At 41.6% G+C, this 17,290-nt stretch overlaps 1 protein-coding gene across 1 annotated transcript in view; it reads left to right on the top strand.

The window, feature by feature from the left end:
* Nucleotides 1-17,290, top strand: part of LOC126416239 (endoglucanase A-like) — a 47,136-nt gene that overhangs the window by 12,296 nt on the left and 17,550 nt on the right. The window contains exons 4-6 of the mRNA XM_050083849.1: nt 589-766; nt 6,337-6,499; nt 12,221-12,385. Coding sequence (XP_049939806.1) covers nt 589-766; nt 6,337-6,499; nt 12,221-12,385 — 506 coding nt within the window. The remainder of the gene's footprint in view (nt 1-588; nt 767-6,336; nt 6,500-12,220; nt 12,386-17,290) is intronic.

Genomic DNA, 17,290 nt, shown 5'->3' with positions numbered 1-17,290 from the left:
CCATTTTGTTTCTATACAAATTGTAAATAGCCTTTCCCTCCCTGTATTTTACCCCTGCCACTTTCAGAATTTGAAAGAGAATATTCCAGTCAACATTGTCAAAAGCTTTCTCTAAGTCTAAAAATGCTAGAAACGTAGGTTTTCCTTTCCTTAATCTAGCTTCTAAGATAAGTCGTAGGGCCAGTATTGCCTCACGTGTTCCAATATTTCTACGGAATCGAAACTGATCTTCCCCGAGGTCGGCTTCTACTAGTTTTTCCATTCGTCTGTAATGAATTCGCGTTAGTATTTTGCAGCCGTGACTTATTAAACTGATAGTTCGGTAATTTTCACATCTGTCAACACCTGCTTTCTTTGGGATTGGAATTATTATATTCTATTCTTCTTGAAGTCTGACAAATGTAAGTATCGAAATGTATTTGTTGCGGTTCTTTTGTAGCTCTCGTTTGTTTCATTGGCTTCTCCAATATTCTGCAGAGGTCTAACCAGTAATCGAAAAACCAGGTTATCCTGGAAGGGGTCGGGACTGTGAATCCCTTGCACCAGTGATAGGGGCTCAGGACGGGTTGTCGGTTGGTGTCGTTGCAGGAACGGACGCCGCCGGGGAGGCGGCGGCGGCGCTGGCGTCGGCGTCCATCGTGTTCCAGTCGGTGGACGCCGAGTACTCGGCCACTCTGCTCAACGCCGCCATCGAGCTGCTCAACTTCGCCGACACGTACAGGGCGCTCTGCACAGACTCCATCCCAGAAATGGGCCAGTTTTACACGTGAGTCCTCTCGTCACCTTGTTCCTCGCGACCATCTTCTACTCGTTAGTCGATATGGCATTCTGCGAATTGCATTGGAATTAAGTTCCGTTGATGGCGCAGCTGGCATTTCGGGCCTGTCGTAAACGAAAATTGCTACTTTGGACAGCAGTGTCACATTTATAGTAACTGATCTCTCATAATGATGTACGAAGCGTGTTTTTTAAGTAAGTACCGTTTTGAAATTAAAAATAAAAGACTTGCTAAGATATCTGAATAATTTTATTTTTACATGAAAGCCTGTACCTTAATCTACTTTTCTACATAATTTCCGTCAATATTGAGGCACTTGTCATAATGTTGTACCAGTTTTTGAACACCCTCCTCATAGAAGTCTGCCGCCTGACTTGTTAACCTCTGCACCGTCACTTTTTTGACTTCGTCATGAAGGCGCTGACCGCCCAGGTGTCTCTTTAAGTGCAGGAACAGATGGTAGTCACTGGGCGTAAGATCTGGATGATCTAGAGTTTCCCATCGAAAAGATGTGATGAGATCTTTGGTCTGATTCGCCACATGCGGACGGGCATTGTCTTGCAGCAAAACGATGCCCTTCTCAACTTGCCACGTCTTTTGTTCTGAATTGAACGGCGCAGATTGTCCAATGTCTTACAGGAAGCTGCTGTATTGATAGTCTCATTACGAGGCAGAAATTTCACAACCAGTACTCCTTTTCTGTCCCAAAAAACTGTGCACATGATTTTCCGGGCAGAAATTGTTTGCTTAAAGTTCACTTTTCTGGGTGAATCTGAATGCCGCCATTCCATGGGCGGTTGCTTTGATTCTGGTGTGACGTAGGCCACCCATGTTTCATCTTGAAGAAATTCCTGGGTGGTCAGCGTCTTCAAGACGATGACGAAGTCAAAACAGTGGTGATGCAGCGGTTAACAAGTCAGGCGTCAGACTTCTGTGAGGAGGGTATCCAGAAACTGGTACAACGTTATGACAAGTGCCTTAGTATTGACGGAGATTATGTAGAAAACTAGATTAAGGTACAGGATTTCATGTAAAAATAAAATTATTGAGATATCTTAGCAAATCTTTTTTTAATTTTAAAACGGTACTTATTTAAACAACACGCCTCGTATAACGATAAGGTATTACAAGTGTAGTAACCCTCAGTGAAAAATAGATCTTCAGTTCTTTTGTCACTGTGTGCTTACTAATAATGGGCAATAGATTTCACTATACTTCTGTGCGTATCCAGTTATATATAGACCTCGAAATCACGTGGTATGAACCGTTAGAGCACTCACAAATCTGTCAAAATAGGCTGCGTCTGGAGAGCCCCACTGGAGACCTATTCCCTCCTTACACTGGTGTCACTCTCACATTGAAAGTTCCATTGAGGCATACTGGATGATTACTGGTTTGTGTTGACTGTGCGTTAATGACGTCAGAACTTTGCTTTGTGTCACACTGTCATTACTGACCGTGGACATGGACAATCTGCAGAGAACAGCACAATAATTCTTTTCAAATCTGCCAGATCTAAACGTGCCGAGATGTTTAGAATTGTGGATGATGCTGAAATTTTCCATATCCAGCCAGTCCCTAAAGGCAAACTCCAGTTTCATCTTCTTCCGCATATCCCTACATAGGGCTATGGTTCTTAAAATCATTACTGTACAATACAAACGTCGCGTATGTCTTGAAGACCCAAGGATGCCGATCGAATGCCGTGTGAACTTCTGCAGGTGCGATGTGGAGGGACATGCGGTCAGCACACAGTACATTTGACCGTTTTGACCAATTTTTAGACTTTGAGGCTGCTAAATTTCAACCAACTCGCTCCTCAATTGGTATCACGAGGCTACGTGCAACCCATACCAGACCTCTTACCAAGCAAAAATCCTCGTCAGTACTCAGAGTCAATTTTGGTTCCTCCACATGGCAGCGATGTACACTGACCACTCAGCTGGGGACGACTACACCCCAAGCTCATGGCAAAACCTTATTGTGCGATTGACGCTGTTAGTTCTCGGATTTTTGTAGACATTAAACGCCGTGACATTATCAGGTCAACTGAAGTATCTTCCCTAATCTATCTTCATGAGTTAATTTGAAATTTATTTTTTTTGTATCTTGACATATGTGGTAATTACTAATCATTATTTGTCCTAGCGATGGTATAGCTATTTACGTTTTCTTTTCTATCGTCCTTAGCATGAGTCACCTGTGTTTCTGTTACATCCACACCATTCTCCAACATTAGGCGTGAGAATCAATCTGATCTACATAATTCTGCATCATCAAACGTGAGATAATCCTGTCTCTGGCAATGAGATTGACGCAATGCTTAAGTGACATATTCATAAGCTGTATTATTAATCGGACAATATGGTTTGTCTGATTCGTCATGAGAAGCACTACCTCTAAGTGCGATTCGTTGCATATACTCTCTTGCCGACTGAAGCGATATGTCAGCAACAGAAGCAGCATCTGCAGCAGAAAGACCATAAATTCAAAAAGTGAACATACTCACAGGGTGTGTAGAAGAGGATAGCTGTCAAAGGTGCATGAAGAATTGAAGGGAAGACCATTGTAAATTTCATGTGTAGAACATCAGCTCCGTTTTACTTACTCTTGGATTCTCGGGCAGTGAATTCGAGCTTGTACCGTTTCCATGAAAGTCCATATTACATCAATTATACAGTTTGGTTATGATTAAACTTTCGCTACTTAAGAGGGTTCCCATTAGAAACACGTGTTCATAAGACAAGGAAACTCTGTGGAAACATTTGCAAGGACACGCGGAAGAAAAATGAGGGATAAATCATTGAAAGACAGGCATTGTCATTTTCACATGGGAGGGTAACATTTGTTAATTGAATACCATGTTTCAGTTTCAGGTTACAAACGTTGCTCATTGTGACGACCACCATTTCACAACTGTTCGCAGCACTTTTCGAGTGCTAAACCATGAAATGTCCAGCTGTCGTTACACAGCACGTGCAGTGCTTGAAGGTGACACACTTCATCCACCTTCTCAGCCATGGCAACAGGAACTACTTCAAAAATTCGTGGTGATGTTGGCCCTTGGCCTCTCCCGAGAATAATGCTCTTCAACCCTGGTGTGGAAAGAGGGCCTTACCAGATTTCCTTAATGCATCGATGTTCGATAAGAGCAGCAACACTACTGCTGCTGTTTTGACAAAAAATCCTTACGAGTAAAGACCTGCTCACATTGTCCACATTCATGTTAACTGTCCGCAGCTGTATCACACACTGATGCCTGCGTTTCAGCCCTACGTCGCCATATTAGTACCAACATGTAATGGTGCTAAGACTACCAACAACGTAAATCCTACAGCACACAGTCTGAGCACCATTTCTACAACGTTGGGTACCCATAAAATTTTCGTCTACACTGGCTCAAGTTGCGAAAGTTTAATTATAGCCACGCGGTATGTCCTCATCGGCGAATGTTCTGAAATTTTCTACAGATGAGATACGGCTCAAATGGCTCTGAGCACTATGGGACTTAACATCTGAGGTCATCAGTCCCCTAGAACTACTTAAACTTAACTAACCTAAGGGCATCACACACTTCCATGCCCGAGGCAGGATTCGAACCTGCGACCGTAGCGGTCGCGCAGTTCCAGACTGAAGCGCCTAGATCCGCTCGGCCACATAGGCCGGCGCAGATGAGACATATATGATCTTTGTGTTGGCGTATTTATTTGCACATGCACAAATTAGTGCATGATTCAGATATAGCTGTCTACTAGTTTATGGGCTTTTATTCTCACAGAGTGCACCACATCATGATTCCTTCAAACGACGATGCTACATATACCCTATCTCAAATCATCTGAACAGCTTTATATTGCAAACAGCGGTGTAGGTGTATCAGTGATTACTAACTCCGTGCGAGAGAGGTTGTGGAACACCGCTGTGGCATCATGGAAAGGGTCGTATTGGCATTGGCCTCAAGTGATTAGGAACCGAAACGTATATGGGCAGACGACAATTTATGTTCCGCTGAATAGGCCAATAAATGGTGCCCTTACTGCTTAGTGGTGTCTTGAAAGGAGGATATAAGGTGAACATCAACAAAAGCAAAACGAGCATAGTGGAATGTAGTCGAATTAAATCAGGTGATGCTGCGGGAATTAGATTAGGAAATGAGATACTTAAAGTAGTAAATGAGTTTTTCTATATGGGGAGCAAAATATCTGATGATGGTTCAAGTAGAGAGGATATAAAATGTAGACTGGCAATGGCAAGGAAAGAATTTCTGAAGGAGAGAAATTTGTTAACATCGAGTATAGATTTAAGTGTCAGGCAGTCGTTTCTGAAAGTATTTGTATGGGGTGTAGCCATGTATGGATGTGAAACATGGACGATAAATAGTTTAGACAAGAAGAGAATAGAAGCTTTCGAAATATGGTGCTACACAAGAATGCTGAAGATTAGATGGGTAGGTCACATAACTAATGAGGAGGTACTGAATAGAATTGGAGATAAGAGAAATTTGTGGCACAACTTGACTAGAGGAAGGGATCGGTTGGTAGGGCATATTCTGAGGCATGAAGGGATCAAGAATTTAGTATTGGAGGGCAGCGTGGAGGGTAAAAATCGTAGAGGGAGACCAAGAGATGAATACACTAAGCAGATTCAGAAGGATGTAGGTTGCAGTAGGTACTGGGAGATGAAGAAGCTTGCACAGGATAGAGTAGCATGGAGAGCTGCATCAAACCATCCTCTGGACTTAAGACCACAACAACAACAACTTCTTAGTGCGTCAATGCGGTGTATATGGTCTACGGTCTGGTCCGTACGCTGCTAGGCCGCTAATGTGTAAGCGGGCGAATTGGCACTGTCGTTCAAACTGTATATCATACGTTGGGACCCACGTGGTCGGAAGCAGCTAATGAACTGCTAGGGAAAACAGTGATGCAGAGAGCCTCCACTGAGCGCAGTGCCAGGCACATAGATCGCCACCGCGGGGCACGTGTGAGCGCGAAGCGCGATCCTCCATGCTGAAAATGGCCGCCAGTTTGTGCTCATTGGAAAAACTTACAAGTGCTCACAAGAGACTCGTGAGAAACGTGCACCTTTGTGAGCAGTGTGCTCGTGAGAAACATGCCCACTCGTTACCACTATGCTTGTGAGTGGCTTCTGAGCCACTCAGTTCGCAAGTGTGGGTGCACCTTAAATATGCAGCTCCAGCGTAGCGGCTGTGGCAGTACAAACCGCGAAGCAGTATCCGTGCGCATGTCCAGTGACCTTTCTTCATTGCAGCTGAATGCAGCCCTTTACAATAGTTCGTCTGCAGCAGAAAGGCAACAGAAAGAGCTCCAGACGCGCCATTAGAAATGTCCGCATTCAGTTACACTGCCACGAGACCAGCGCACTGATACTTCCGCGCAGCTTGGATTTTAATTGACTGTAAGATGTTATAAAGCTAAGGTATCCGCTTTCCTCACGGGTCAGTTTCTTATTTCACATATACCAGCATACGTGGGAACTTCGTGTATGGGAGCTCCGTGCCGATAAATACCAGTGTGTAGCTGCAGTGCTTGTTGCAGGACTTCTGGCTACACTGACGAACTAGTGTGGGGCTACGTGTGGGTCTACAAGGCCACTGGGGACAACACGTACCTGCAGAGAGCCCTGGAGCTCTTCGAGGAGTTCCAGCTGCAGTACATCTCCAGCTACTTCAGCTACGACCAGAAGACGATGGGCATTGTGGTAAAGTTTTAAAAAGTCTACAAGTTTATATTCTACTAGAAATTTCTACAAACAAATCAAGAGTTGTCGGTAACGCTTGATACATATCGGTTACAATAAAGAACAGCAGGCAGTCCTTCGACACACAGCCACTGTGCCATATGAAATCTAGATATCTCTATGTAGCGTAATTTTTTTTAATCACGACTCTTATTATTTTTCGCAGGTTACCCAGAATATACGTTACCAGAGGTCATAGGTCCCTCATTCTCTCTGTTGAAACAAACAACGGATTTTTGCAACATAATGTTCAAATTTTTACCCAGTGTGCAACACTCATGTTGTACCGTCTGTAAGGTATTTGCTTTAGGCGGAAATAAAGTCAATCTTATGAATTTCATGTTGAACTGAAATTTGAAAAACCTGCCCCAAAGGCGGACTTCTATCAATTCCCAGTGATTACCAACGCAAAAAATATGAACAATTAAAAGTAAAGCCGTTAGGTGGGCTGGAAACGCACTTTTTCCAGCAATTTATATCAGGTTCGTTTCTCAGTGATCAGTATTCCGTCTGTTTCGATGTAGTATTCCATTTTCTTCTATTTTGTGCTAAACTCTCACCTTCTTCGTAGCTGCTATTCCAGACAGTCTCTATAATCGTTTCAACATGTTATAGTTTTTGTCTTGTCATACTGTTTTCCCGCGCTACTGCTCTTTTCCCGATGATTAAAATGTTCAAACACCTTACGGGACCAAAGTTGTGTAACGTCTTCGACAACCGTCGATATTTCTGCTGATGGACACCCAAGGGGTAAATGCAACGAAAGCGCTGTGGCAGGACATTTAAACCATCGGTAGGTCGGACTGTGCTCATCAAAAAGCATAAACCGTCGTCATCCGAAAGGAGCCGCTCGCCCATAGACAACTACTGTCACCATAAAGTCTTAGGGGGATAGAGATAACACGCGCTTGCTCATGTTTTGGTAATTAATATTCTTTATCGATAACTTCTGACATTTGTCTTCTGTAATTGTGTGTTTGTCGTTTTTCAGCATACGCCGTATTACGATCCTTGGTTGATATATCCCTTCCTTCTGAAGGTTTATATTTACACAGAGCTTTTCCGTTACATTTCTGCCTTGAAAATAACTATCCGCATCCAGTGACACCAGTGCGCTAAGGGTGACACGGAGGCCGGTCGGCACCACTGCGCCTTCATGGTCTCTTCGGGCAAAGTTTTTTCCTTTTTTTTTTTTTTTTTTTTTTAAATGATGAGTTATTCACCCGTAGAAACTCCAGAGGTTGTCAAAGACATTATCCTATACGCTGCATGAACAGATTTCACACGTTTCCATTTATTTTTTCTCCGGATTTCCAGTGATCCACATTTCACTTCCATACAATACTGTGCTACAGCTACAGGCTTTCATGAACTTCCTTTTCGTTTCCCTATGAAAATGGTACATTAGTTCATATTTTTGCGTTCTTTTCTTTTGTCAATCAACTAGTGATATCGCAGTTGCATGTGTTATTCATTCTTGTACTGGTGACAGCAAAATTGCCTTTTTTTTGGAAATAATTGAGAATTGTGATTTCCTTTATTTCAGAATTGCTACGAAATATATGCTCTCTGCAGATAAAAGTCTTTGTGTACAATTGCATGATCTGGTGGTGTTATCCATTAATAACATATTCTTGGGTTTTGAGCTGGGTCAAATGGTTGACTGCCCACGAGTTTCCAGCAGAGATCTCCTTGCCCTTATCAAGTGGTTGTCTGTCAGTCTGCCACTTGATAATGACAGCGGAGATCTCTGCCGAAAGGTCGAGAGCAGTTAAACAACTGAAGCGCCCTATTAAAAGTCTTTGTTAATGTCCGCTGGTATCAACGACGGTAATTGTTTTTGGTAAAGCGTTTGACTTTTTGTCACATGTTAGGCGGATGTGCTCTTTCTCTAAAAAGCATTTGCTGATGGGAGACATAAAATGGAGTTTTAACTTTTACGGACTTGAGGTGAATCCTATCTTCGACTTCAAGTTAGCGTCAATAGAGAAACAACGCACGGACATGTAAGTTATCGTATGAAAATACATAACACGTTGTTTCCGCCTGAAGGTTTGTGCGCATTTGTAGAAACAGGTTCACAGCAGAAAGGGTCACGAATTCAGTGTTTCCAGATTGTGTATTGTATTGTGTATTGAACCCAGGACCTAGAAATGACGAAGAGGCTTCGTCCCACTGTAGTCCTCAGTGATTCACAACCTCACAACAGGGCACAGGCGTCCACCCCCCCCTCCCTCCCCGTTACCGCCCACGCTGAAACTAGGGTTATTGTGCGGCTCGGTCCCCAGTGGATCCCTCCTCCCCCTCCACCCCCGGGAACGTCTCATACAGATGAGTGTAACCCCAATGTTTGCGTGATACAGTAATTATGGTGTACCCGTACGTGGAAACAGTGTTTGCGCAGCAATCGCCGACATAGTGAACTGAGGCGGAAAAAGAGCCAGCCCCCATTCGCCGAGGCAGGTGAAAACCGCCTTAAAAATCATCCAAAGTCTGGCCGGGACACCGGATCTCGACACTAATATGCCGGGCGGATTCGTGCTGGGGACTGGCACGTCCTCCCGCTCGGAAGCAGCGCATTAGACCACGCGACTAGCCGGGTGGGGTAGGTTTCCAGATTACTTCAGGTAGTAAGTAGTAGCACAATGAAATAGCACTGAAGATAATGGGATGAGGTATAAATAGGTAATTGAGTTGGGTGCAAGGCATTTTCTAATGCAAAATCATGAGCACATACTGATAAACACTCAGAAGCCAAAACCTTATAACCATCTCCTACTGAGACACAGAATGCCGATAGGTGGCGTTGCAGGCATGTGTCGTGGGAAGGAAAATATAAAGACGGACGAGAGGCGATGGGGATTAATTCTCGCTACAATGCTAGCTGAAACTAGGAAAATTCAGCTACATAAGCGACTTTTACAAAGAATACATTGAGGCCTGTCGCTTGGGAACGATCATTTCGATGACAACGGAGTTGGTCGGTTGTTCGTATGTTACGGATTTGAGCATCTGTGGACAGTTATTTGAGGACAGTGAACCCACGAGTAGGCAGCGAGATGTTGGACGTCCAGAAAGTGGAGGTCGGGGGCTGGCCCGGTTTGTAAATCAGGGTAGATGGCGATCTGTGCCACATCTGACAACATCTACGACAGAGTACAAAGCCGCTGGAAGCACAGTTCTTTCGGAGCATATCGTTCTACATACATTGTTGAACACGGGGTTCCACAGCAGATGCCCCCTGAGATTCTCTTCTTGACTCAGAGCCATCTTCAGCTATGATTATAATTAGCAGGAGGTGATCGAGGACGTGGATCAGTGAAAGCCTGTTGCCTGGTCGGATGAAATAAGTGTGTTGTTATACTAGGTCGATTTCCTTGCTCGGATGCATCGTCATCCAGGCGAACGGCGACTCGATGTATGCACTGTGCTTCGGACAGAAGGACAGATGGAGCAGTAAATTACTGTGGAGGATATTCACCTGTGATTCCATGGGAGCTGTCATACTGGTGGACGGCACCATGACACCTGTGGACAACGCGGGTAATACTGCGAAACATCTGCATTCCTTCATGCTTCATGTCTTCCACACCAGCAGTTACATCTTCGAGCAAGACAGCTGTCTGCGTCTCAAGTGTTGTGACGAATATCATAAAAAACCTCACATTTGAACCTTGCCCACCAGATCTGCTTGATGGAACCCATGTGGAGCCCTGTCGGTGCTAACTCCACGACTCATAAGAGCATCCAGTAATTTACGGGAACTGTGTGATCTGCCTGTAGACATCTGGCGCCACATTACCTCCAAAGACATAGGCAGGACGTAGAAACGAAACCGTATGTGGACGAACACACTTCTAAGCTGGTAGTCATGACGTTTTGTTTCATCTATTTACGTGAGGACAGAGTGTGAAACCTCCCCTTAGAAAAACTTATGAATGATTGTGCTGATAAACCCCTTACGTTATTTGATTTTCAAACAGCTGAGCAGAATTGAACGTACTAAGACATTTCGCTCTTTACTTATTCTGATCAACACTAAACTGACACACAATATTCTTAGCACAACGCAATCTCACTTTCAATAATCCCTACAATAGAATGGCCCTGACTAACAATAAACTATACCTTTTATGAATCACTTACCTCACAAAAATCTTCGTTACTCGAACTACTGCAATACAGCGAGCGCCAATACTGCCAGCTAAATAAAAGATTCTAACTACTGAAGGCACTAACTACTGATAGGCATAGTTAGCAAATGAAAGATTTTGATGTAGAACAAACAATGTATTTACCTTAATAGTGTTCAAAAGTCATAATATATTTATATCAGTTCATGACATCCAGACCTACAAATTTCGTTTTTCTGACAGACACACGTCCAGATCGTCCGCTCTCAAAACTCAGCCATCACTCTCCCCAGTCCACTACCGCTGGCGGCTCACCCCCAACTGCGCAACGCTACCCGCTGTTCACATCCAACTGCCCAACACTATAATAGCGAATATTACAGCAATGCCAACCAGCCACAGACTGCACACAGCACAGCCAGTGATTTTCATACATAGCTACATATAAAAACGTAAACAGCCTACTTACGTAGCCCCCATGTTCCCCACAAAAATTTTTATACATTGCTTTGGGCACTGGCCAATACATATTTGTTAAAAAAAATTTATATTAATGCTAACAAATACATCAAATGCACTTACTTACGTAAGTAGGCTGTTTAGGTTTTTATATTGGTAACGCCACGTAGCGCTCTCTATGAAAATCACTGGCTGTGCTGTGTGCAGTCTGTGGCTTGTTGGCATTGTTGTAATATTCGCTATTATAGTGTTGGGCAGTTGGATGTGAACAGCGGGTAGCGTTGCGCAGTTGGGGGTGAGCCGCCAGCGGTAGTGGACTGGGGAGAGTGATGGCTGAGTTTTGAGAGCGGACGATCTGGACGTGTGTCTGTCAGAAAAACGAAATTTGTAGGTCTGGATGTCATGAACTGATATAAATATATTATGACTTTTGAACACTATTAAGGTAAATACATTGTTTGTTCTACATCAAAATCTTTCATTTGCTAACTATGCCTATCAGTAGTTAGTGCCTTCAGTAGTTAGAATCTTTTATTTAGCTGGCAGTATTGGCGCTCGCTGTATTGCAGTAGTTCGAGTAACGAAGATTTTTGTGAGGTAAGTGATTCATAAAAGGTATAGTTTATTGTTAGTCAGGGCCATTCTATTGTAGGGATTATTGAAAGTGAGATTGCGTTGTGCTAAGAATATTGTGTGTCAGTTTAGTGTTGATCAGAATAAGAAAAGAGCGAAATGTCTTAGTACGTTCAATTCTGCTCAGCTGTTTGAAAATCAAATAACGTAAGGGGTTCACCAGTACAATCATTCATAAATTTTCCAATGGGGAGGTTTCAAGTGAACAAAACGTACTTTTCTGGAAGTGTAATAATAGTAACGTTTTCCACTTGTTCGACCAAAGTTTGGTATTACTGGAAAGATATTATGGTAATTTACTAAAATATTTTACGAAAGTAGCCAAAATATAGCGTTGAGTCAAAATGACTCATGAAAAGTGTAAAAGAGGGAACGATATTGTACGATTAGAATGAAGCAGGAAATGTGTAACTTTACTGTGATGGTTTAGCCGGCAACGTTATGGTCTGTATTGCAGGCACTCCTGGCGGAGATAACCGGTGACGAGCAGTTCTCCACACAGCTGTCCGACCACTGCACGTACATGGTGCACCAGCAGCAGCGGACCCCTCTCAAACTGCTCTACATCTCCGACTGGGGGAACCTCCGTCTGGCCGCCAACGTCGCGTTGACCTGTCTCAAGGTGAGTGTGTCGGAGCTCATCTGTAGAGAATGTGATCCACAACTGTTTACGTGTTCGTTGTTTCATGGGTAAGTATTCATGATTATTCGAAAAAAAATGTTATCAATAACTCTGGTACGCTGATCTGTTACCAGTCGATAATTTCATGTAGGTGAACTGCCGGTGCCCGTGACAAAATGTTACCTATATTTATTTTCTCCCCATTTTCCATTGCTGTGGAAGAGGTAGTAGAGTGGAAGGGATTGATCTTATTCTATCTTTAATGTTAGTCTGGCTTATGCAAGAGAGGACGTACTGAATGAGCAAATGCACCAGGCATCCCATACCTAACTAATAATCTACATTCGATAATCTCTGTACCAGTAAGCTGATACAGGACATATGTTCTTCCCGTAAAATATATTACGTTGAGACTATACATGAGTGGCTTCGAGACATAAAGAAAAAAAGCATCTCTCCAGGCTAACGTCATGCTACTGTATGCGTCGAAGAGACTCTACTTGTCTGGCAAGTGGGTCTACAACTTGAAACGTCCCCTTTGAACAATTATGCACGAGACTGTGCTTAAACTGACACACAATATTTTGTTAGCGCAACGCAATCTGACTTTCAAAATTCCCTACAAAAGAATGGCCCTGACTAACATTAAACTATACCTTTCACAAATCACTTACCTCACAAAAATCTTCGCTGCTCAAGCTACTGCAATACAGCGAGCGCCACTACTGCCAGCTAAATAAAAGATTCAAACTATGGAAGGCACTAAATACTGATAGGGATAGTTAGCAAATGAAAGATATTAATAGAGAACAAACAATGTATTTACCTTGATATCATCATGTATAAATATACCAGTTCATGACAAATTACAAATCTCCGCCATCTCTCTCCCCACATCCACCACTGCTGGCGGCTCACCTCCAACTGCGCAACGCTACGCGCTGTTCACAGCCAGCTGCCGCTGCCCAACACTACAATGGCAGACAACAATGCAAACTAGCCACAGACTGCACAGCCAGTGATTTTCATATTGAGCGCTACATAACGTTGCCAATAAGAAAACATAAACAGCCTACTTACATAGCCCCCATGCTCCCCACAAAAAATTTTACAAAATTTTTTTTGGGCAGTGGCCAATAATGATTTGATAAAATTTTTCATAATTACAATAACAAAGAAATCAAATGCACACACTTATTGATACAATGTTGGTCAAAAGCTCAAATTTTCTCACAGTCTATAAAGACAGTCCGTTTCTTTTCTCAAAGTCTGAGCAGTAAAAGACAATGCACACAGAAGTAGTGGATTTCCATGCCGTCTTGAAGAAGTAGTGTTGTCCTTCCAACGGAAAGACAGTGCTGACTCTTGACATGCTGACAGGTAACGGGCCACAATGGAGCAAACCCACAGCAGAGTCATTCGAAGTTTTGAAGAATATTGGTAGGTAGGCCATCACAGAGCAGACCCACTGTAGTCCTGGTAGAGATTACGGTATTGGTGGGCCACCAGAGGTGCAGACCCACTGCAGTCCTTGTAGAAATAATGGTATTGATGGATCATCAAAGATGTAGACCTACTGTAGTCCTTGTAGAGATAGCCAGCAGCCATCTGTTGTGACTGTGCATGTGCACAATCACCGTTAAAGAGTCTTGCGGATAATATAGCAAGTCCATAAACCACCACTTGTGCACTCACAAAGTTTTTGAAATTGTCCTTAGAACCAGCAATGCTGTTATCCAGTCCCTTGCTGAATTAGTTACACACGTGCAAACACTAACAGTCCCTACTTCTCACATATTGTCCACATACTATGACCAACAGAAACGTGTGCAGTGAAATGTAACTAACAAGTTAATAATATCATGAACTGGTGACAATTACAATTTTATAACATGAGAATACAATTACAAAGGTACACAATACATCATTAAAAACATAACAATACAGATAACATTTGTAGTAAAACAGGCGTTACAAAAGAATAGAAATAAACATATACATCAGTGTTACAAAAATAGTGACTTAAGTACATACATAAAATAATGAGAATAGTTTTCGAAACATTAATTTCACACATGAACATTGAAACAGAACAGAATTGTAAACAACTTTACAAAGAAAATAACATATTATTAATGCAACTTATATTTGAGGATAACAGTATTCCTCCTCATAGTGAATATAGCTTAGTATTAGAAGAGAAAAAAATTCTATGAAACAGTACACAGAGACAGGAAGAAAACAAATACTCAAGGGTACACAAACACATAGTGGGATAACACCAATAGGAAAGGACAGGGTTCGTTTTCAGTGTAACATTTGGTACTGCAGTCCAACCCAAAACTTCATATATCTTTCCTCTTATTTCATCCTTTGTTTCCACCAAAAAAAATTCTATCTAAGCATGCTTTCTGTATTTATATGTTCACACATTTCTTACCTCAACATTTATTTCCATTATCTTACCTCATCATTTATTTCCAAGAAAATCCTACCTAAAATACTTTTTTTTTTTTTTTGCCAAACCATTTTCTTATAGCGTCTAAATGCATTTCTTCCAATTCATCATAGTTAGTTTCTTATATAGTCTACCCCTCTTAAGCTAACTTAAATCTACTGAGCTCAGATGCTAAACTAAGGGACGAGGCAATGCAGCATCACATAACAAATCAACACAAACAGCAATGCAAAAAATGGAAATTGGCAAAGCTAGCAGCATAAATGAGCAAAAGTCAAATTCAATAACACTATGCCTGGCAAACAGCAGCAACTTATACCTAAACATGACATAGCGCAAGCAGAAAAAATATTACACTAAAATGGCCATGTCTAATACCTATGTCACATCTTAACATTAGAGTGATGCATCACAAAAACTTACGCTAGTAGATAAGTTACCAAATCGTAAAAAAATTATTTATGCAATTCCTGTGAAGGGAAATTTCTTTTTGTGCTCCCTCATTTGTTTTGGATAGATCATAAAATTATTTACTGGATCTGTGGGCATAAAATATTTATATTAGTACATATATTAAATTTTATTTTAACCAATGCTGCAGTGCAGCTAGAAACTTGATATTAAACAAAATGTGTAAATAAATACATAAAGCAAGCCATATGGCATTTTTCTTAACTAGCAAGACAATAGCTGTGAAATGTTTCTCATCGTTTCATTAGGCATTTCAGTAAATATCATAAATTACGAGCTCCACAGTATGCTTTCAACAAGGAGATGTCAGTAGCGTGGACAATGGCCTTCCCTTTCTTTTTTTTCTACCTGTGCTTCTGACGAGGCACTCACACTAATGGCTTGTTCTCCAGGCGTCTGACACAGCTGTGTGCCCACAACGCATTACAAAAATCATATGTTTTCAAGTTCGACCGTGTCGTTTTTGCGATGCTTTCTACAAAGGAATGTCAGAAGCGAGGTTAATGGCCTCTTTTTTTTTTTTTTTTTCTCCACCTAATGGCTTTTTCTCCGGGCGGCTGGCCCAGCTGGGCGCCACAACGCATTACGTGCAGGTGGTCACTTAACTTTCGTACGGAAATATTTACGACAGCAGTTTCCGCTACAGTGACAGTCTCACATAGAAATATTTCACAGGTCAAGAATTAGCGTTGCAAATCTGTAGAAACAAAACCCTATAAATATAAGTGTCCAAATAAATTTTCAGTGGCATTGTGATACATTCACACATGATTCACACATGTCATAACTCTTAAAGTACGATTCTTGGTTTCCAACATCCTGTTTCACAAGTCAAGAGTCCCTACCCACTATTCATTACTCCTTACCTTATTACACATATACATATCCATCGACACTCGTCAATATTTCGTCATTATAAATATGAAGCATAATCAAATAACTCATATAGCCTCAGCCTATTAATCATAAACATACCTCAGCAGCATAATACACATCGTCGTCGTAAAAATAACATCATTAACACCTCAGTCAAATCTCAAAATCGTCGTAGCTTTCTGCAATAATTCCAAACCTAAAGAAAATTCTCTGCTCATGTCAAAAGTGTCATCTGCCTCAAACGTACTTTAAAAATCATGATCTCATACCAAATACATCATTCAAAGCTCTCATAGTATCACAATGGTTCCGAAAAAATATGAAGAGTTCACACAGTACAGACAAAATGCAATTTCGTAAGTGTGAAGTAATCCAACTCTGTAATTGCGTAAACATATGTCACTGATGTAGTAAAAGCGTTTGTCTGTCTCAGTTACATGATCAGATAGCTGTGTAATTTGTGTGTTAGAGAAATATGGTACCGATGTGTAAAGTTGTATAAGCAAATACCATATTAGCTAGGGTTCCTTGTGGTTGCCACACACATGGTACACAAAGTAAGCGTGTACCCCCCTGAGGATTAATGTAATTATACCCTCAGGTGTTACAGATTACACCAATGGAATGAAATATATCACGGAAAACTTTCTTTGTAATTAAAAAAAAATATTTAAAAATAAGTGTTTTAAGTATAAGATTAATCACTCAAATGCGTGTACTGTAGCACTAAACTGTGCATCTTGTCGCAACATAATCTCTGTGGAAGTGTCGTAGTTATCGTCCTCCGAAAGCTAAGTTCTGCAGAAGTCAATGTACTTACCACATGATAAACGAAAGTGAAATGCTTTGCGTATAGATATCGTAGTTATTACGCTTATTGTTGTGTTGAAGAACGTACTGTGCTGTAACGTATTGTTGTGCTATGGAAAACCCTGTCTCATTGTAGCTATACTACAAAAGTTACTACTAAAACATGTTTTACTTTCCAGAATAAAACAGAAAAACTGTGCAGATATAAAACAGAAACACCGCACAAGCAACATTGTAAATTGTCACTCATTAGTAGCGTCATGATAAAATCGTGTAGCTGTCACATAAAC

This window comes from Schistocerca serialis, chromosome 8 (genome assembly GCF_023864345.2).
Source record: "Schistocerca serialis cubense isolate TAMUIC-IGC-003099 chromosome 8, iqSchSeri2.2, whole genome shotgun sequence".
Lineage (NCBI taxonomy): Eukaryota > Metazoa > Arthropoda > Insecta > Orthoptera > Acrididae > Schistocerca > Schistocerca serialis.
This window is presented reverse-complemented; position numbering and strand designations above follow the sequence as displayed.